Here is a 22063-nt window from a genome sequence, read left to right as displayed (position 1 = left end):
AGTTAGCATAGCATTCCTACAAGCTGTTGAACAATTTCTTAAAAACCTAACTTCAGTATTTAGATAGAAGGCATTGAAGGTGTGCTTTTGTGTACTGGTTGCAATTGAGTATTCTTGGCACGTAGCAGGCATATCAATTTTCCCCTGCTATAAAACGGGCATGCTAAAGAGAAATAACCCAGAACAGATCATTTTCCAGGTGTGTTTAGTACTGGTTAATTTACACCAAAAGCAGAGTGTGCCACAGCCTGCTCCAGTGGTTGCCTGCCGCTGCCTCCTGGTGGTTAAAATCATGCAACCTCAAAGTCGTATCTGTCATCAAGGTCCATTAAGTATCAACTTTTGTTTTTCTAAAAAAATTTATCAGGGTATAATAAATCAAATAGATTGATAAAAATGCTTAACAATAGCAATAAACCTGTAAAGACGAACAATGATTTGGTATTCAAAAAATATCCATTGATAGTGTAAAATTCCATTTCTAACTTCAACCAAGTCAATCCAGCACTGTTCCAAGAACAACACAGAAACAGAGTCATGCTCCACTTAGGCCTGTACTACAGACATTCAGATATACAGTCTCAATAAAAACACAGCAACTAATCTCCCAAAGTCCACTACCCTGACCAAATCACTTTACTTCAAAAAATGTGAATCAGAATTTCGCTGAAATCATGTCCTCCCCAAATTGTGAAAGAATAGACTGTGAAAAACAAAGTCAGCTTTGTATTGCGAAGCACAATCAGGAGGAAAAGCCCCCAGAGAACGTTCACTCATCAATCAATGCATTAGCGATGTGTACTGTTCTGATTAAAGGCCACCACAGAGAGGTGTGACAGTGTGTGCTCCAGTCAGCCTAAATCTCTGTCATCACGAGCCCTAATCTCAGCTGACTGAGGTTCAAGGGAAGCGCCAGCCCTCGCTCACTATCACAGTCACTGAGAGACTGATTGCTTTGAGGACTTTCACAAACATAAAATGCATTTACATATAGGCAGACTATACAATAAAGGTATATATATATAGCCTATATATATACTTTCTTAATCTTGGGCCTGCACTATATATTTTATAGGCAAATAATGAGGTGGTTCTAGACCAGTAAATGCAAAATAATATAATAATCATTATAATTGATAATAATATTAATAACAACAACAATGGTTATTATTATTATTAAATAATATTATTAGGGTCATGACTGTTCTGGAGTGTTATGGACACTTATTTAAACCATCGAAAATGAAATGCAAGAGTTTAATTACAAAACGTTTGCTGTCTGTATACAGTACAGTATACATATAGGTCATTTATACATATAGGTCATTTTGACTGCTTCAGTACTGACATTTTTGCAATTGACCTTGAATACAAAAATGTATTCTTCACAGGCACAGCCAAATGTGTCAAATGAGAGTGTAATCACTGCCAAAACCTGGTTCACACAATTATTTTGATAATTTGGCTCCAGTATTTTGAAAACTGTCCTATATTACAGGCTACTTAAGTTTTGCCACTAAGAATAAAGGTACAATATATATATATATATATATATATATATATATACATATACACATATACTGAAGAACCACATACTCTCATTTCAGCATCTCAGGAGAGCACAAACTCCAGAGGGAAAATCCAAGCACCAAAAGTATTTTCCACTAATGTCAGTTTGTAAGTCACTTTTTCAACTTTGAATTCATACATGTGTGAATGACATCTAATGTGTGTGCGCTCCGTGTACGAATTGTCGCCACGGCGCGTGACGCACCCCAGGATTAGACAGTTCCAGCGTGGTGGGGCTTGATTGATGAGCCCATTCCAAATGTTTTCGCGTCCAAGTCAGTGGGAGTTTGAGTTGCCTTTGCGCATCTTAATACCAAACAAAACATTAGCGTCGGATTTCCAGGGCTGGCTGCCTCTCACTGGATTTCATTAGTCACCCCTCCACAGCACACAAATGCGCTGCATGGCTCCGGGACATGGAGAAGAGGGAGAGGAAGGGTAGGGGGCCATTAAGGGATCATCATCTCATCCCTAGCTTCCCTACCGCTAAGGATCAGAGTGTTACAGGAGGAAAAAGGAAAATAGAAAAAAAAAAGTCCTTATTCTTCAGTAGTGTCTGAAGTGCCACCTCATGAATCTGGACCAAAATGTGGATATGAAAATGTGGCACATGAAATAATTCATTTTAAATCAAAGGCCTCAGTTGCTATTTGCTTATTTAATTTCATGTTTTTGCAGTGCAGAGACCCCCAAGATTCAGCTCACTTGTCTAAACTGCTATATTTAAACGATCCCTGATACGTATGCAACCGGCTCCATCAGGAGTAACACTGATCTCATTCCCCCACTAATGAGGGCACTCATCTGTGTTTGCGTCTCCCCTGCCTACTTTTCCTCCTGTCAAGCCTTGATGCAATTACACCCCCACATCTGCAGGGGGCTCCCTCCTCCCATCAGCACAGGGCATTCGAGGGGCCCTGGTGCTCCTGATTCACGGTTAATCAATCATGGTGCCTGGGTAATGACGCCCCACTGCTCCCCTAATGTCTTCTGGCGGGAGCCTCTGCCGCTGGCATTGAGCTCACGCAGGCACACATATGGCCGCTCTGAGTGAGTGACAGGACCCCTTTTTGCGTGTGGCACCCCGCACGACAGAAGCCATCAGCTCCACACATAGACACGCATGCTGACAACCACACACACGCGCCTGAGGCAAGGAGGAGAGAGACTGGAGAGAGGGAGGAAATAGAGGAGAAGTGCCGCTTGGCCAATCTTCTCACGTCAAAGTGAACTGTCAAGAACAAAGCAAGTAGGGCAATGTGATATTTTCCAAAGCAACCTGGTTTAGGGAGCATTTGGAGGCCAGTGACAGAGGGCTTATGACATTGAGAATTCAATTTAGAATATATATTTTTTAAGTTACAATTCAATTCCTGAACCCGAGCAAACAGGATGCAGAATTGCAATTCAGATTAGAATACAAGGAAGTAGATTTAAAATGAACAGAAATTCACAGAAAGTTATATACCTATATAAATGAAGTTATAATAAAGTTTTAGCTTTTGTCAAGTCAAACTTTTTTATTTTGGCTTCACAAATCCCTGCTTGAAAGTTTTAAAAAGTTTACTGGCAGTTTCTCACATTGATAATAAGAGGACATTTTACTTCAGCACTAAATCAGCATATTAAAATGATTTATGAAGGATCATATGACACTGACTGAATTAATAATCCTGAAAAATTTGCTTTGCCATCACAGGAATAAATGACATTTTAAAATATATTTAAAAAAATATTATTTTAAATTGAAATAATATTTCACAACATTGTTTTTATTGTTTTCACATTTTAATTTATTCATTAAACGTTTTAACTGTAGTGTACAGTATAAACACAATCTTGTTTAAAAACACTTCCCCAGATTGCATTACCTGCATTGAATTTATTTGAATTCCAATTCAGTAAATTATTTTTGCTACTTCTATTCAAATTCTAATCCAACTTCCTGTGGGGTGTGGTGAGTACTATTCAAACTAATTCAGCTCATTAAAGGTGCAGTAAGCGATTTCTGGTAAATAAATGCTTTGTTTGAAATCACCAAAACAATCTCACCCCTACCCAAAAGGATCAGACCCCTATCTTTAAGCCTTTGCCCCTACATTCACGTACACGCTAGGCAACACAGGCAACAACTATGGCTGTGAATCTCCTGTGCCCTCCACCAGAGGGTATGATGTCGTCAATAAGTGAAAGCAAATTGAGTCACTATGATATTTCAGGTAAAATGTTTAATTGTTATTTACAAGAACATCTCCGCCCAACTGCCTGCCACTTTAAAGCTGGGAGACACTATCACCACCAACAAGTCCGATATAATTGAGGGCTTCAACAAGCACTTTGCTATGGGTGACCATGTGATACATCTGACTACCTCCACCCAATGCAACAACACAGTATCTTCTGTAGCATCTGGCCCTAGCCCTCCACAATTCTCATTCAATGAAATTCAAACTGAAGATGTCCTGAGAGAACTACAACATCTTGATCCATACAAATCAGCTGGACTTGACAATCTGGACCCTTTCTTCCTGAAAATGTCTGCTAACATCATTGCCCCTCCCATTACTAGCCTTTTTAACCTCTCTCTTATCTCATCAGAGATACCTAAAGACTGGAAAGCTGCTGCAGTTATCCCTATATTCAAAGGAGGGGACACTTCAGACCCACATTGTTACAGACCCATCTCCATCCTGTCCTGTCTATCAAAAGAGAATGTGGGAAACCAAACAGTTAATAGCCCCTATTGACTTCCAGGTTTGTTTGTTTTTTTTTTTATTCTATGGGACCATTCAACTGTTTGGTTACCCACATTCTTCAAAATATCTTATTTTGTGTTCAGCAGATGAACAAAATGACATTATGATATTAAATGACATCATTTTCATTTTTGGGTGAACTATCCATTTAATCAACCTGCTTCTTATGGTCATCCTTAGATTTCATTCTTCATATACCTTTTGCCAGATCAATTTTATTTAATACACTTGGCACATATGGCTTTAATAGATTTTGGCTGGATTTCCAAAAAGCCCTTGTCAAAATTCAAAAGTAAAAAAAAAAAAAAAAAATCCAGTTAAAAAAAGAAAAAGAATACTATTCTAGGACTTTAAGTGAGTTTGGGAAATTCATTGAGCATAATTTCATTAAACCTATCTTGTCGACTGTCTTTGTCTTTGTGGTTTATATGGGTGGCCCATTCAATCTGTTTGTATGAAGAGATACTCCTCAGGCTCGAAACATTTGTATGCAGTATATAGAGTGGCAGAGGCCCATCTGTGCAGCCTAAAACCATACTAATTTATGTTTCACACCTCTTGCTGCTGCTACACTTTGCATCTCATAGCACATACTCTCTCTCTCTGTGTCTCTCTCTCCCCCTCCCTATCTCTCTTTTCAGTGGCAGTGGCAGTGACAGTGAAGTTGCTTTGGCTGTTAAAGAGCAATCCATCATCTGTTTAAAGCGCTTCATCAACATTGTGTACATAGCAGTGCTAAAACAGAGAGGATTTATGTTGTTCAGACAGAAGCTTTTTCTAGTGCCATATGGATGAGGTATAAAACCACAAAAAAACAATTAAAAGGAATAACATGCATGCATTAGGTTGTGAAAGCTGAGACAACAAAAGATCACATTGGCAGCTCTTACATGAGCTTGTGCTTACAGTATCAGACTGAGGAATACAATCTGTTTCGAACCTTTGTCAAAACCAATTCTTTCATGGTATGAAAGTCTCGCCATTTGCTGATGTGTTTTGATCTGAATTTTTTATATCGTGCTTGTATTGCCACATTTGAGAATGATACGCATTACTATAAAATAGAACCAACCATTTACAAGAAACGACTGTGGTTCTTCTGTACCATGGTACTTTCAAGCACATGTACTAAGAAGCAGAATTCAGTGTTCACTCAGATTTACCATATTGTCAAATATTTTCGAAGAAAATAATAAATGATGCACCAATAAAATTCGGTACGCTGATAATTATTTTCATGTTATGACTGATTTCTGATAAATGGTGGATTATAACTACACGATTTTGTCCAAAGACAAACAAAAACAATCAAATCTATTTTACAGTATGACAAATTCATTTTGACATTTAATAAAGATTACATTTTATAGATTTAGAAAATAAATGTTTTTTAAAGAGTAACTTAAAGTGTGAAACTTCAAGTGTTAAAATTGGCATGTAATATTAAATTTGGTAGATTTAAATATTTTAAAGGTCTCTAAAAAAACAATAAGGTAGTCACTAGTGATATATTTCCCATCCATATACGTTGACAAGGATGGATTATAGACGTATGTATGAATGAAGTATGATGATCTACTTTGAACCTCCAGAAATTTGATTTAGAGAAAAGGCAATGTCAATGGTCACTGCAAACTTTGAAACACTGTAAACTTAAGACACGATTGCTCAGTAAATGAAGCCCTCCTCTGCGATCTTCAACTCACAACACAGCTAGTTGATTGAATTAATGTTCCTTCTTCCCCCTCTGCTCTGGTGTCGACTGCAATTCAACTCAGAGCTTCCTTCCTTCAATGTTCCATGAAATTGGGCCAGATTGTTGTGTCACGTTAATTAATGTAATCCTCGTTGCATTGAAAGAGCTTCAAGTTAATAATTAGACCGTCTCAGTGACAAGATTTAATATGACAAATCTCATCTAAGATTAAGAAAGGTGTGGACACGATTCAGCAGAGCTGTTATGCAACTGTTAAGCAAAACTTTATATAGCGTTTCATTCCGTATTGTCCTAGGTTGGTATAACCTAGTAGTTTTCTGTAAATCTGGCTGAGTCACATACCTTTCAAGTTTATGGAGAGAATACTTAAGCAGAAATCCGGGTTTAAAAGATCACAGGATTTTTATCAGTGAAGTTCACATCAACTCGCCTCTCCTTCAACATTCAAATCTCATGAGCGACCTTTTCAGTAACTATCCAGCGCCACCTGCTGGAGAAAACAGAAAAACCCCATAATTTCACAACATTAACGCATATTGTGCTGAATGTTTTATGATCACTTGAAACCAAACGTGCAACACCAGCAGTTTTGTTTTGTCTTAAGATATACACCAGAATTTTTTTTTTCTAAGGCACGTTCAAGCTACTTGAATATCTTGTTTGAACTAAGGCCTAATCCTGGCTTTTATCTAATCCCTGTCTGTGAAACCATGCGGTTTATAAAGAGCACCTATTATGGCATTTAAAATGTTCCTAATATTATTCTGGGAGTCCCCAACAACATGAATGCAATGACAAAAACACTTTTGTTGTCTTATAATATGCATTTATTTGTACCCGATTTGCTAACCGACTCCCAAATGATTCGTAGTCGACGTACAACGACTCATTTTTCCAAACCACTCATTTGCGTGACGCTAATCGGCGGTGATTCGGGGCGTAGCACCAAATTCTGGGCCCTGTACACTCTCAATGTCAGTGGGCCCCCTACACATGGCATTGTACGATGCGGGTTAGCAAAGTGAAAATTCAATTTTGAATGAAATGTATTTTTTTTAATTATTTAATATAAACAAGTATAAACAGTGTTTAAATAATAAAATGAGATTATAGTAATGACTGTTTTTTTTTTCATTCACCACCTGAATTGATGCATTTGGCCTACTTGTGCTCAACCTTAGGCTACATCGGTTTTGTGTACTAACATTTTGATCCATGACACTGATGCAAGTTTTAAATGAAAAACATTTATTTTTGATTAGGAGAACACAAGAACACGAGAGACAACTGTACCCTCAGAAATCAGGTTAAACTGACGCTACCAACAGCATTAGATTTCGTCGCGGTTATTTATTTATTTATTTTTGCTACATGCCATGGGATTAATCAATGCATGCCGATGAAGAGTGGTTTAAATGGACCAAAGCCAGCAAAGGCTTACCATAAATACCTGTAATATATTAATTATCATTTTGGACAGTAATTTTAATCTGTAATTTTAAGAATTTTACATTTGAATTACATTCAATCCATCTATTTAATATATTTCAATCATAATCTTCTGTCTGTCATTTTTCTATTAGCATCATATTTCTATCTTTTAAAAATAATTAAACATTCAAATGTTCATTACATTTTAAAAGATTAGAGTATTACAACAAGCTAAAACAGATTTTTCGGTATCAAATTTTATAAGTTAGTTCAAAAATCAGAAATCTCACACTCCTTACCTCCTGCATTTTGTAATAATTTGTTTCCTGAGACATTTTCATTTGTATATTTTTATTCATGAATTCGTAATTGGCGCGTTCCACCATCAGTGTGCAATGCGCGCGTGACGTCTATGTGTCTTGCGGAAGAACACTGTTGCCGGAGCTACTTCTCTCCATTAATGTCTATGCCGAGTCACGCAGTCACTGGGCAACTTCGCATCGGAGTCAAGTTCAACCCCGGGAATCCGGGATAAAAAAAATAGTCCGAATATAAACACTTATGACAGGCGTACTGTAGTGATTCAGGATAAGTCAAAAACACGGTTTGGAAAATGGATTCATGATGTAGCCTACTCGTTCGTTTTGAACATAAGTTACGGACTGCAGTCTGCAGCAGCTGATACAACGGTCGGTGTTCTTTTGCGCGAGCGTCCACTCGCACATATGCGACGCGACCACATCACATACAATTTAACTCGCACAATCAAATTCTCAAAAAATGGTCGCATATGAGACCAATTTGGTAGCAGTCTGGAACCCTGCATTAGCAGCAGCTGTCTGGAGTTGACTAACTTAGCTACGTTAACTTTAATTGGATGTAACGTTAGGTGCATAGCAAACTCAGTTCACCTTTTGGGAAGAAAGCGGTCATCAGCTGCTTCCCCGCATTCTGCCTCCTATCTTTTTCTTTCCTCTCTTTCTTTTTTTGAAAGCCTGATTTGGGCTTTTTGCACAGCATGATCAGATCAGACTCCCGTTACAGGCTCTAGACTCACTGCGTTCTTACATGTTTGCCGAAATTGCCGCCCGCTGCGTCTATGGGCGGTCGACGCGTTGCGGACTAAACCATTTGGAAGGGGGTCCAGAGTGTCTGGCACTGAGTTCATTTTGGTCAATATTTTTTTAAATTATTATTAATGACATCAATTGGAGGGCGCAATTAATTCTAATTAGGTTTAAAAAAAAATTTTTTTTTAAAAAATTGATGGGATTTCAAAGGGCCCTCTCCCTAGACGGGGCCCTGGGTAGTCAGGTCCACTTTTCCCCCCACTACCACGCCCATGGGTCAGATGACCCACTCAGTTATTGTTTGTTAGATTAAGGCATAATAAACATATTGATAAAGCACTGCAGTACTACAAGACGCTCTATTCTTTATGACAACTCCAATAACGACAAACATTTCACATATTTAAAAAAAAATTGACATTGGAGACCAAGAAGCTGAGCGTAACTTACACACACACACTTATATTTCTATTTCATACTTATATTTATAGTATATTTCTTACACTGTCTATCTGCACTTCCCTCCTCGCGCACCGACGCTACAAAACCCATAAAAACAACAATTAATAATACTTACAGGTTGTGATTCGGAGGAAGAAAGCTGATCCTTATACACTGTGGGGAAACTGAGCCCTCCTTCAGGAACAACCGGCTTGCGAATCCACATTTAAATTCATGTATGCTTTTGAATGATTCGTCATTAAAATGATGCAAATATGAACTCTAACCACCGATTCTTCACATGCTCAAGTGGCTGAACTGTCTTTGCATTGCAGAACACAGCGTCTTCTCGACATATTCAGCTGAAGTATTTGAATGTTCTAGACTTCAAGTTTACACTTCCGTCTGCGCGCGCAGTAATTGGGCGCGGCTAATATGCTTATGTTTTGTATCTACATCACTACGAAACTGCTAATGACTCGTTTCAAAAACAATTCATCTCATAGACTGAGTCGACGCCCACTTTTGAAAGACGACAACTTTATATACGGTGCACTTCCATATATAAATCTTTGCAGGATGTTTTCATTCCCTTAGAGCTATATTCCACACTACATGAACAGTCATTTTCAAAAATCCATGATAGGTGCTCTTTAATCTTGGTTCACGCAAACATGTTGTCAATTTAGTTGAATAGTAACCTTAAATATATATATTTACTTTAACTGATGTGCCTTGCTTAATACTAACTTACCTGTACCAATCAATGCCATTGTAGATGTATATTCTGTTTTTGTGCTGTTCCTTTTTTTTAATCTTACTAACTTAACATGTTTATATATTCTGTTATACAGAATGAATGGTTACCAATACAACATTAGTAATGTTCAACCGAGCATCCTTTACAATTCACTTCAACACATCAGCAAGGAAAAAAGCCAGACAGACAACACACCCCAAAATACAGCTACAGTATCAAATTCAGAGCTTTATTAGACATTATAGGACCATTGAGAACTTTTTAGCAGCTTGTGAATCTGCTTGGAAGGAAAAGATCAAAAAGACAAACCAACGAATAAAGCTGTGTTCACACAACACGTGAGCAAGTGACACGATACCATTCATTTTCAATGGTGTGCGGGCGACTTCCGGCGACCGTTGGCGACTAAATGTGGGGGTGTCTGGCGACGAGGCAATGTTGAGAAATTTTTAACTTTATGCGAATGCAGAGCGACCTTTGGGAGCGACAACCAATAGGACTGAAGTCAGTGGAGTGCGTCACTCTTCGGTGCGGAGTTTGACCGAGGCAAGTTGAACGAGAAGCTCATTTTAGCAATTAGAGACTGTCCTATAATTTATGATATATCTCTGTGTACATACAGTGGTGTTCACCATACTGACTTTGTGACTGAATGGTTTCGGGAACCCAGACAGACTGGTATTTGCCCGTTTGCTGCAGTTAAACAGCCGCGATGGCAAAGAGCACTCACAGTTTCTCGTTCATCTTTAATATTATGCATTTTATGTACTGATTCCATTTATATTTAGACTTTTCATTCCAAAATATTTGTTTGTAGCGGCAGTAAAACGTATTTGTTGTCTAACATAAGAGTAACATCCATGAATGTCACTCACAAACTACTAGGCAACCAGTTGTGGGAACGCCCTCCAGCGCAGCCACTGGTGACCTGCAGCGACAAAGTCGCTTGTAGTGTGAACGCAGCTTTAGGAAACTGAACAGAAAAACGGTGAACAAGAACTTGAGCTGTCAACTCTTTATGCAAGCTCCTCCTCTCCCTCTTCCTCAAACTCTCCCTCTTCTTCGGCAGTGGCGTCTTGGTACTGCTGGTACTCTGACACCAAGTCATTCATGTTGCTCTCAGCTTCCGTAAACTCCATCTCATCCATCCCCTCACCCGTGTACCAATGCAAGAAGGCCTTGCGCCTGAACATAGCAGTGAACTGTTCAGAGATGCGCTTGAACAGCTCCTGGATGGCGGTGCTGTTGCCGATGAAAGTGGCTGCCATTTTGAGACCGCGAGGCGGGATGTCGCACACGGCGGTCTTAACATTGTTGGGAATCCACTCCACAAAATAGCTGCTGTTCTTGTTCTGGACATTCAGCATCTGCTCATCCACTTCCTTCATAGACATGCGGCCTCGGAAAATAGCGGCCACGGTGAGATAGCGACCGTGTCGGGGGTCACAAGCAGCCATCATGTTCTTGGCGTCGAACATCTGCTGTGTGAGCTCAGGAACCGTGAGGGCTCGGTATTGCTGACTCCCCCTGCTGGTAAGGGGGGCGAAGCCTGGCATGAAGAAATGCAGACGGGGGAAAGGCACCATATTGACGGCCAGTTTGCGCAGATCAGCATTGAGTTGACCGGGGAAGCGCAGGCAGGTGGTGACCCCGCTCATGGTGGCTGACACAAGGTGGTTGAGATCGCCGTAGGTAGGTGTAGTAAGTTTGAGTGTACGGAAGCAAATGTCATACAGCGCCTCATTGTCGATGCAATACGTTTCATCTGTGTTCTCCACCAGCTGATGGACAGACAGCGTGGCATTGTAAGGCTCTACAACAGTGTCTGAGACTTTAGGTGAGGGCACCACGCTGAAGGTGTTCATGATGCGGTCTGGGTACTCCTCACGGATTTTGCTAATGAGCAGTGTGCCCATGCCTGACCCGGTGCCTCCTCCAAGGGAGTGGGTGAGCTGAAAGCCTTGCAAGCAGTCGCAGCTTTCTGCCTCCTTACGGACCACATCAAGAACAGAGTCTACAAGTTCAGCACCTTCGGTGTAGTGACCCTTGGCCCAGTTGTTTCCAGCACCACTCTGACCTATGATTGAAAATAATTATAGAAATTATACAAAGCTTAATGTAAACATCAAGAATTTAACATTCTTGTCAAATGGCATATGAAAACAGGCTTACCAAAGACAAAGTTATCTGGTCGGAAGACCTGCCCAAATGGTCCAGATCTCACTGAATCCATAGTTCCAGGCTCCAGGTCGACAAGAATAGCACGAGGAACATACTTTCCACCTGTCATTGTAAAGTGCACATTTAGACTGTTGAAGGGTTAGTTCACCCAAAAATGAAAGTTATGTCATTAATGACTCTATTAACCTCATGTCATTCAAACCTCTTAGGACCTCCCTTCATCTTCATGATTTAAGACATTTTAGATTTAGTCCGAAAGATTTCTGCCCCTTAAAATAATGGTATACAGCAGGGGTTCTCAACTACAGTCCTCGCGACCCACTGCACTGCATATTTTGTATGTTTCCCTTATTTAACACACCTGATTCAGATCCTCAGCTTGTTAGGATTGACACATGCTGCGTCCCAATTCGCATACTATCCGTCCTAAATAGTATTTGAAAATAGAATTAGTGCGTCCCAAATCGTAGTGTGTTGAAATGAGTGTTTCAAAGATACCCGGATGGTCTACTTTTTCCGGTCAGAATCCGAAGTGTAGATCGATGCACACTCTAACGGCTGATATTGCCCACAAACCATTGCACGTTGGACGAGGATTCGGTTAGAACTACAAACACGAGTAAAAAGTGTTAAAAAACTACAGACACGTAGTCGATACGGAGGACGCGCGGGTCCCCGCAGTTGTGTAGAGAGGTTTAGATAAAGAGCTTTGAGTGATTAATTATCAGTATCTAACCTGACGAAAATGAATTTATTCAATGTTGTCCACATTATATTGCATTTTCAGCAGCATTGTGAACTTTTGTAAAGACACGTTTAGCCATTACGATTTAAATGCATCAAATTGCAAACACAAGGAGAGCATGAAAGACCCACAACTGGCAGATGAACGTGCTCTCCGAAATGGTAGGAAATAAAATTAGATAGAATGGAGGATTTTAACTGTGACAAGATGATTGACAGGGCAGTTTACGGTGACAGGATGCACGCAGCACGCGACAGAGCTGCCCGTTAAAGATGACGTGATAGTATGTCCCAAAGCTTGCCTACTCTTTTGCTACACACTCAAAAGTATGTACTTTTTCCTCACAAAAAGAGTACATACTTTTAGGGCGTAGTACAAGTAAGCGAATTGGGACGCAGCAACAGAGTCTATCCTAACGAGCTGAGGATCTGAATCAGGCGTGTTAAATAAGGGAGACATACACAATATGGGATTATCACGCTTCTGGGTTTCATGGGCGGGATTTGTCAACTTTGTGCACTTTGTCCACTTGCGACGCAGTTCAACAATGGCTGAGGCGAAGGCTATGTCACCCGACTGAATTGAGTACAAGGAAGAAGTGGATTAAAACTTTGAAATAAAACAAGGTAGCACGTTTATTTGCAGCCGGCACTTTAGTGAATCAGACTATTTACCAGGGATGACGTATAAATAAACTTAGTGTAGTCTGTCATCAGTTCGCCAGTGAGATCGGTAATTCAAAGGAAGTGGCAGTGCACAAAGATCACTGAATCCGGGAGTACTATGCATCAGCGTCATAATCCCCTATATGCAGAGCAGTGGGTTGCAAGGACTGGAGTTGAGAACCCCTGGTATACAGTACACGGTAAACTGTCCTTGTCCAGAAATGAAATAAAGACATCAACGTATTCCATGATGTGACATCAGGGGGTTAGTTTAACAAAAACTACAACTTTATTCAGCATTGTATTCTCTTCCAGTTCTATTGTAAATCCGCATTCAGTGACGATGACGCAAGACGCTGATGTGATACCAGTGCACCAGAGTTTCATTTACAGTCTGAGGGAGATGCACACTGTAAACAAAACAATCTTCGCAAACATGTCTAAGGATTTCAACATAGAGGAAGACTTGCATTTCTTTTTGTCCAGCTATTTTTATTTGAACCTGAATACATGGACACCAGAGAACACGTCAGCAGTGTCTTACGTCATCAGTATCACTGCGGACTCCTGAACTTGGCTTGACAACAGAACCGGAACACAATAAAATGCTGACTAAAGCCATATATTTTGTTATTCTTGGACCAAAATGTATTTTTGATGATTAAAAACAATTCTAACTAACCCACTGATATCACATGGACTACTTTGATGATGTCTTTATTCCTTTCTGGACAAGGACAGTTTAAAACAGTAATTCTCAAAGTGTGGTCCGCGGACCACTAGTGGTCCGCCATCGCCCCCTAGTGGTCCGCGAAAAGATTTCCTAAACTAGGCAAGTATTTACAAAATCATTACTTTTTCGCACGTACCAGTGTGATCAGTCTTCTTGGCTGATCCCTGGAGTGTACGATCACACCGGTGTGATTAGAACGGTCAGTGCTTCACGTCAGCAACTGCTAAATTCAAACTTGCCAGAGACGGACGCACTCAGAGCTGTCATATAACACAGCTATTGAGTGTTTTCAATGTTTTTCAGGTTTCAGACATTTAAATACACATAAGTACTAGAAAAACAATGATTTTGAGTTTTAAAAATACACACTGATGTCTATGGAAGCGGCAACAATCCTTTCAGTTATAATAAGACAACAACACGTTTTATTCATATCAGATACACAGTGTGTAAGTAGCTACATTTGACCCTATTCTTCTCCCAGTTTACAAGCCACTTACTATCATGTATTTCGTAAAAAGTGGAGGAATTGACGTTGTAAATCCAACACATCTGATTCTCTGAACTGAAAAAGAAACTAAAATGGCACCGCCCGTTGTGCATACAGCTCAACTAACGCGATCGTTATAAAGATGTTTAAACAATGTCAAACCCATCCACTTGCACATATTTGACAATCGGAATATCAGTGTTTCATGTTATAGCTAATACATTTATGAATATTTTTAACAAAAAAGGAAAAATGACACAAAAGCAGATCATCCTTCATTTAGCGCCGTGTTTTGGTTGTGCTGTGTCACGTGACAAGGAATGACGCGTCACCATGGAAACATTAAAGTGGCAAATTCTAAATAACAGTCGCCTTGAAAAACTCACGCTGGGGGGTCAGTTAGAATATTTTAAACTTACGTGTGAAAGGGTTAATAAACTTAATTACCAAGCTTTAGCTTTCAGTAAATAAAAAAATTATTCATAGGCAAAATCAACCTATATCAGTTGACCCTATGTTTACTTTCTTCACTGACAGAAAAATGAAAAGCCTATATAAGTCAAAGCTCAGTTAGGAGTTAAATTTAAACTTAAATTTAGTTTATCCTTACAATTTTGTTGTTTTTTGGGGGTGTGTTACAGTGGGATTTTGTTAGGCGGTCCTCAGAAAAAAATGGAAGATAAAGTGGTCCTTGGGCTGAAAAAGTTTGAGAAACACTGGTTTAAAATGTATAACATTAAGTTACATGGTCAATGGAGGAACAGAAAGCTCTCAAACTAAATCTAAAATATCTTAAATGCACTCTATGCAAGATCTGTACCTTAATATGACAGCTTCAAAGTAATTTCGGTGGTTAACAAAGTCATAGTAGGGCGAATCATCCTGGTAGTAGAGCTTGGGGTGGACGCCGCCGGAAAAACTAGCCATGCAAGTTTGAGAGCGGCGCCCCTGACACATCACGAAATGGTTTACGGCAACGACGTCACACACATCAACATACTGTGTGAAGCTACTTGCGCACATCCAAGAAAACTCGGTCAGAAATGTCCAGAAAAAGGGAAAGAGAATCGGACCGTGCTACAAACCGGACAGGAGTCCACTCGGTCAGGCTTTCACTCGTTGGCACGAGCTTAAAAGCAGCACTGGATTGTAACAGCAATGCTGACCTGCCGATCTTGTGATGGACTTGCAAGTAAATCTCTTATTTGTAAACTTGTTTGCATTCTATGTTGCTGCACTAGCTTGTAGTTTGTCATTTTTTACGGTGCTGTTCATGCATCCGTTGTTGATAATTAGACCAGTTCAATAATTCCCACACGTCTAGCTAGCTTTCGTTTACCAAAGCTGTAAGCAGACTTCCTAACAAACAGTCGTTTCTCTTAGTTTTGTTGTTTTTTTCGTTATGTTTTATTGCCGAGGTTGCCACAAGATCTAGTTTGCCAGCTGAACTCAGGTGTTGTGATGTGTATCATGTAAAGTTAGTCCTGTGTCTGGTTCGGATTTCTTATGTCGTGCGTAAGTTACTGTTATAAACTTTATCAGACTAACAGTGCACTTCCCGACTGTAATTTTTCCTCAAATTGTGTTGATTATGAATCTATTAAATCTTGCCGCTGTTGATGTTGATTCCTGTGATTATCATGAGGACATAGTCAATATCTCACATAATTATTAGGAAATATAAGTCTAGAGGTTGTAAATAGTGTAATTGAACACAATTTGCCAACTATTATGATAAATTGTAATAATTGTAGTCATGTCTAATGAAATCATAACAGCCAATGTTATGAAATAATGCGACGTACATTTAACTTTATTGATTTCTGACATTTTGTAATGTTTACATTACAATCAAAAACACAAATGAAATTATACATTAGTCCTACACTTTAGGCTATTTACTTGTGATTTAGCAAAAATCATGTAAAAACGTTACAAGCCAGCAAATGCGATAGGCAACTTTATTATTATAAAGTATTGACAGTAGAGTAGTTCAGTAGGTATGCAGTAACAGTGGAATAACGGTTATTTACGACAGTGCAAGTACACCACAGCGGCTCTAGAGGTCACTGTTTTACAAAAAAAAATCTGAGACTGCATAGCTAGTGTGCCTTTAAACCAGCTTGGAACGACATGAGGGTGAGTCATGACAGTTTTTGGGTGAACTAACCCTTTAAAGCATTTAGTTTTAATACATTGCAAACGCAAACTGACCAGAGGCTTCATTGTAGTACACATTAATCCGTTCCAACTGCAGATCACTGTCCCCATGGTAAGTTCCTGTTGGGTCAATTCCGTGCTCATCACTAATCACCTCCCAAAACTGACGACACAGAAGAAAAGGAGTCAATATTAACAATTTCATCACCTTAAAATATCTACAAAAAATATATTTTTTAAATAAGATGTTTTTAAATAACGGCCACTTTCGAAGTGTTGTCATGGCAACTTAAAGACAAAACGGGTTTAGGAAAAAACAAAACGACGTTAGATCGTTACTCATCTTAGCATATGTTATTTTTTATAAAGAAAAGTAGAGTTAAATATAATTTTTCACCCATAATAAGTTCTACACATGATAACTAGACAACACACAAACTAATGTATGCCCCTCGCAACAGGCCTTGGCTTTATTAGCCTAACGTAGTAATCAATACGCTTAACTGTTACTCACTTTGGCACCGATTTGGTTTCCACATTGGCCAGCTTGCAGGTGAACAATTTCTCTCATGTTGAATCGCTAAGGAAAAAGCACTTTCTTATTAGAAAACAAATGAAGCAGTCTCTCTCCCACCGCGCGTCGCCAAACTCTGAAGTCCAGCAACCGGTTTTCAGTTTTAAATAATGCCAACCTTCGCATTCAAACACAGGTGGATGACTGAGACGTCAATCATTATCCGTCCGCTTTTGATTGGTCGAGGAACCCGCGCTCTCTTGGAGCTTCTGCTTTTGATTGGATTAGAGATGTTGTAATCTGTTGCTAATGGTTACAACGCGGATCACATTTCACACAGAAACCGTTTTGTATTGGTAACCAGAGACCTGCTTAGCTACTTTTATAATCGAAAAGAAGAATCGTGTTACCCAGCAAGCACACCTACCTACACCAAACAGAAGATTGCATGTTTGAACTTGTTAACATATACAGTACACTGAATGCGTTTGTTATATATAAATATAAATATTATATTATATTTTAAATCAGATTCATACCAGCTCAAATTCATTTGAGAAAATTTACTGAAGTAACTTAACTGTATTAAGAAGTTTTGCGGGCATTTGAAATCTTTAAAGAGCATAAGTGTGTCATGGCTGGGGAGGTTACTTGTAAAGACATGCTCAATTTCAAGTAATTTATGTTACTAATTATAAACGTTTTTGGCCAACATTAGGAGTCAAAAGGGTACATTTTCCCTGTCAGACTGTGTTAATGGTTTCGCATATAGTTGGACTTTTCATGGTAATATAACCATTTACATGTTTGATATATGGACTGTCAGTGGAGCACATGCACTTCGAATGAAAATATATGAACGAGATTACAAATTCATTCAAACGATTCACCAAAATATAAAATAGTAACAATTGGCCTATTTTGCTATATAGTGCAACTGCATGTATCACTGCCCACATCCTAATCTGCTTATTGTTTAAGATATGCATCTTTTTTTTAAATAGAGATCACAAAAAAATGTATAGCCCACTTTCTACAGTACGTCTTTGTATTTTCTGAATAAGAGAACAAACCCTACACCTCCATTAGATGTCCCATTCTGATAAAGATCTATAGCTGTTGATGAAAAGAACTGAATGAGAGCTTTGATATCTTTCACTTTGACCCTGTTCCACCTCTTTATTTAATTCGACACAAACTTGACAATATACACAGTCCTTCGGATGAGACGTTAAACCAAAGTCTTGACTCTCTGTGGTCATTAAAAATTCCAGTAGGTCATTCGAAAAAGAGTAGGGGTGTAACCCTGGCATCCTGGCCAATTTTGCCCATTGGCCTCTGTCTATCGTGGCCTCCTAATCATCCCCATAAACTGATTGGTCTCTCCTCCACCAATGAGCTGGTCTGTGGTGGGCACCCTACATTGGCTGCCTATTAAACATCGTATGAATTTTAAAATATTGCTGATTACTTACAAAGCACTAAATGGTTTAGCTCTGCAGTACTTGAGCGAGCTCTTAATGCATTTTAGTCCTTCACGTTTATTGCAATCTCGGAATTCTGGCCAGTTGATAATTGGAACCGGTAACGCGCCCTGTAAATCCTGATGTACATGGTACATCATAAGAAGGTTTGCCGCTAATATTAGTTTCTCTGTTTATCCCGAGGGACTCTCTTTGGTGGACATGCGCTTTGGATCCTTCCCAACTCATCCTTAAGTGCCAGCCTCATCGACACGACAGCCATCAGCACTGATCCTCAACATCTCATCTCCAAACCGGCGTGATTACTTCGACTTCCAAACAGATGGAAATGGACAAATACTCTTAATGTTTCGATCCAAATTGTTTTGTAATGCTACACGAATCACAATGTTCCTTCATTGGCCAGAGGAGAACTGGCCCCCGACTGAGCCTGGGTTCTCCCAAGGTTTTTTCTCTATTCTGTCACCTGATGGAGTTTTGGTTCCTTTCCACTGTTGCCTTGCCTTTTGGCTTGCTAGTTGGGGACATTCAATATTCAACTGTGTTGTATTATTTTTATGTTATCACTGTGAAGCTGCTTTGATACAATCTGTATTGTAAAAAGGACTATATAAATAAAGGTGACTTGACTTGACATGACTTCTGGTGCAATATGGCTGCCATTGCATCATCCAGGTGGATGCTGCACATTGGCGGTGGTTAAGGACATTCCCCCTTCCATATGTGGAGCGCTTTGAATACCTAGAAAAGCACTATGTAAATATAACAAATTATTACACAGGGACAGACAGAAACACACTCATATCATAAATAAACATAAATGCTAAAAAGAATAAGTACTTAGACAGTAAAATGTTCCTTTCTGGTGCAAATTTCCAATACAACCAAGTATTTGTGTATCCACCTTATTCTGCTATAATCAATGCGCGCTGCCATAACGACGACTCCGGTTGCCAACTTCCGGTTCGTATCTGGTCTATGTGTTTCATATTGTGTCATCCCCACATCACTAAACTAAATCGAAAAAAGAAAGAAAAAAAAACATTCATCAAATGTTATCTGATCACGTTATTTTTTCTAAAATCACAGATAAAAACAAAATGAACTTTTTTCTTTTCTACATAATTTCCAAAAGATAGCTGATCTATGACAGCACAATCTCCCTAATCCAGCAATACATGAACATCCGACAGTTTCGATCACCCCCGACTGCTGCAGACATGTGTAGACTGATATTTTTCTAATGTCTGGACTAGCTAGCATTCTATGTAACAAATACTTCAACCGGAACTAGAAAACCGTTTAGTCAGTTGAACCCGCTATGAATCATGGGAAATACAACAGGCGCAGAAAAAGGTGGATAGGCCAATATTGTGCTGCCATCCCTGAAGCACTGAGTGTCTCGGCACAAGTGAGATGTGCAGCATCGATTAATTAATTATGAGTATCTGAGATATATATGATATATATGTGATATATGTATAAGTATCAGCCCTCATCCTTATAGAGGGCATTCAGTTCATGCATGCTATGACAGAAGCACACGTAGGCTGAACAAAATGAAATAGGATTAATGATGAAGGCATGCAGAATGAATTTCAACAGCAGAACTTACAATGCATTATGCATTATAATTGTTGTATAACATACAACATTTGTATTATAATAATCAATTGCAATAATCAAGTCTACTCATCGGCATTTTGACGGACCACAAAAAACCCGGACCACGTCAAAATCATGTTATAGATTAAAGGACTCAAGATTCTATGACATAACTGGATAGTTTTTTTTTTATAACATAGCAAAACTGTTTCATCATAATAATAATAAGAAATGTTTCTTGAGCACCAAATTAGCATTATAATGATTTCTGAAAGATCAATTGACTATGAATTTTGGAAAAGGGAATATTCAGCTTTGCCAGCCCATCACAGACAAAAAAATTACATTTTAAAATATATTAGTTATGTTAAATTGCTGTGATATTTATTTTGCCTTGGCAACCAGTTCAAAACATTAGTTACCGGCCCCCAAAATTGTGAACGCTATTGTAGGTTTTCAAGATATTAGTAGTTCTTATTTGATAAGAAATAATGTGTATCCTCTGCTCAATATGCAGCAAGGCACATGAAAACTAGAGAACTGGTGTGATACTCCCTCAGGGATTGGGAAAGTCTGAACTTGACAGGTTGCCTGTGCATGTGTGTAAGCAAAACTATGCACTGCATAATTGATTAGCATTCAAAGTGTAGCAACACTGGCAGCAGCTGCCTTGCACACACACACACACACACACACACACACACACACACACACACACATACACACACTATGAATACACAAATGTGGGACATGGATAAATAACTTCCTGCTGCTTTTGACCTGAAACACTGTGATTTCACCACATAAATATAATATTTTTAGTCTTGTGTACCAGACACTCAGGTTTACAGGTTATTTTGGCTAGGCTTGACCCTGTTTTCATTCCCTTACCGTTGCTGGTGATCCCTAGGAGGAAAGATAACCTAGCTGGAAAAAATCCTCCTCCAAGCACAACAAAAACAGCTCTATAGAAACGGCACTATAGAAACTCTCCCCACACTGCATCTGTTGCCTCAATTAACTGTAAGGACTATATATTCATGGCCAAGGAAACTCAAAACAAAGCAAATGTTTCTGTTTGTGAACTATTTAAAATGCATACATTTACTTTGATGTGTTAAAAAAGGCAAAAAAACAAACAAACAAAAAAAACAGGAAACCTGTGTGTTTTGTTGTTGTATACCTCTCTGAAATTCACTGAGAAGGAAAACAATAACTTAGTTAGTGAAATTTAGATTAGTATGTTTACATCCTTGTTCTTTTGCAGTTAGGATAGACCCACAAACACAATCAAGTCAAATTTTATTAACAAATGCATGGACCTAAATATGTCCTCAATGCCAGCCTTACATAATGGCAACTTAATGCTCTTTTGCATACTCCTGTTTTACAATGCAATTTTCTTATGTTATTTTTTAAAATCATACTTTTATCCTAAAGGCTAATTATGTTATTGATAAAGTAGTTTTATTATTTTAGTTTTGGCCAAAGTGTGCTGTATTTACACAAAAGTCAACCATAAAGGTATACACAGTTTATCAGACAATGTGTTTGACCTTGTTTGAATTGAATTGTTTGACCTTCATGTTATTCATTAATGAGGGCATCTATAAACAATAAGAGTGCCGTCTCATGTGTCTCCGGCAACACAATGTGATAAGATGTTCACACAACATGACACCGCTGCATCAGTTTTGCATTTCCACCCAAGCTCTCTGGGGCAGTGCAAGAAAATCATTCAC

The 22063-nt window shown here is 38.9% G+C and overlaps 1 protein-coding gene across 1 annotated transcript; it reads right to left on the bottom strand.

Annotated features, from left to right (window-relative positions):
* Window positions 1-9959: 9959 nt before the first annotated feature.
* On the bottom strand, window positions 9960-20433 carry tubb4ba (tubulin, beta 4B class IVba). The gene is made up of 4 exons (XM_039659537.2): window positions 17233-20433; window positions 16773-16881; window positions 11917-12027; window positions 9960-11821 (listed from the first exon to the last, which is right to left on the bottom strand). The coding sequence occupies exons 1-4, from the start codon at window positions 17287-17289 to the stop codon at window positions 10761-10763; spliced, it is 1338 nt and encodes a 445-aa protein (XP_039515471.1). The 5' UTR covers window positions 17290-20433; the 3' UTR covers window positions 9960-10760.
* Between the last annotated feature and the right edge of the window lie 1630 nt (window positions 20434-22063).

The sequence above is a fragment of the Pimephales promelas genome, chromosome 4, assembly GCF_988280905.1.
Source record: "Pimephales promelas chromosome 4, fPimPro1.hap1.1, whole genome shotgun sequence".
In the NCBI taxonomy this organism is placed as follows: Eukaryota; Metazoa; Chordata; class Actinopteri; order Cypriniformes; family Leuciscidae; genus Pimephales; species Pimephales promelas.
This window is presented reverse-complemented; position numbering and strand designations above follow the sequence as displayed.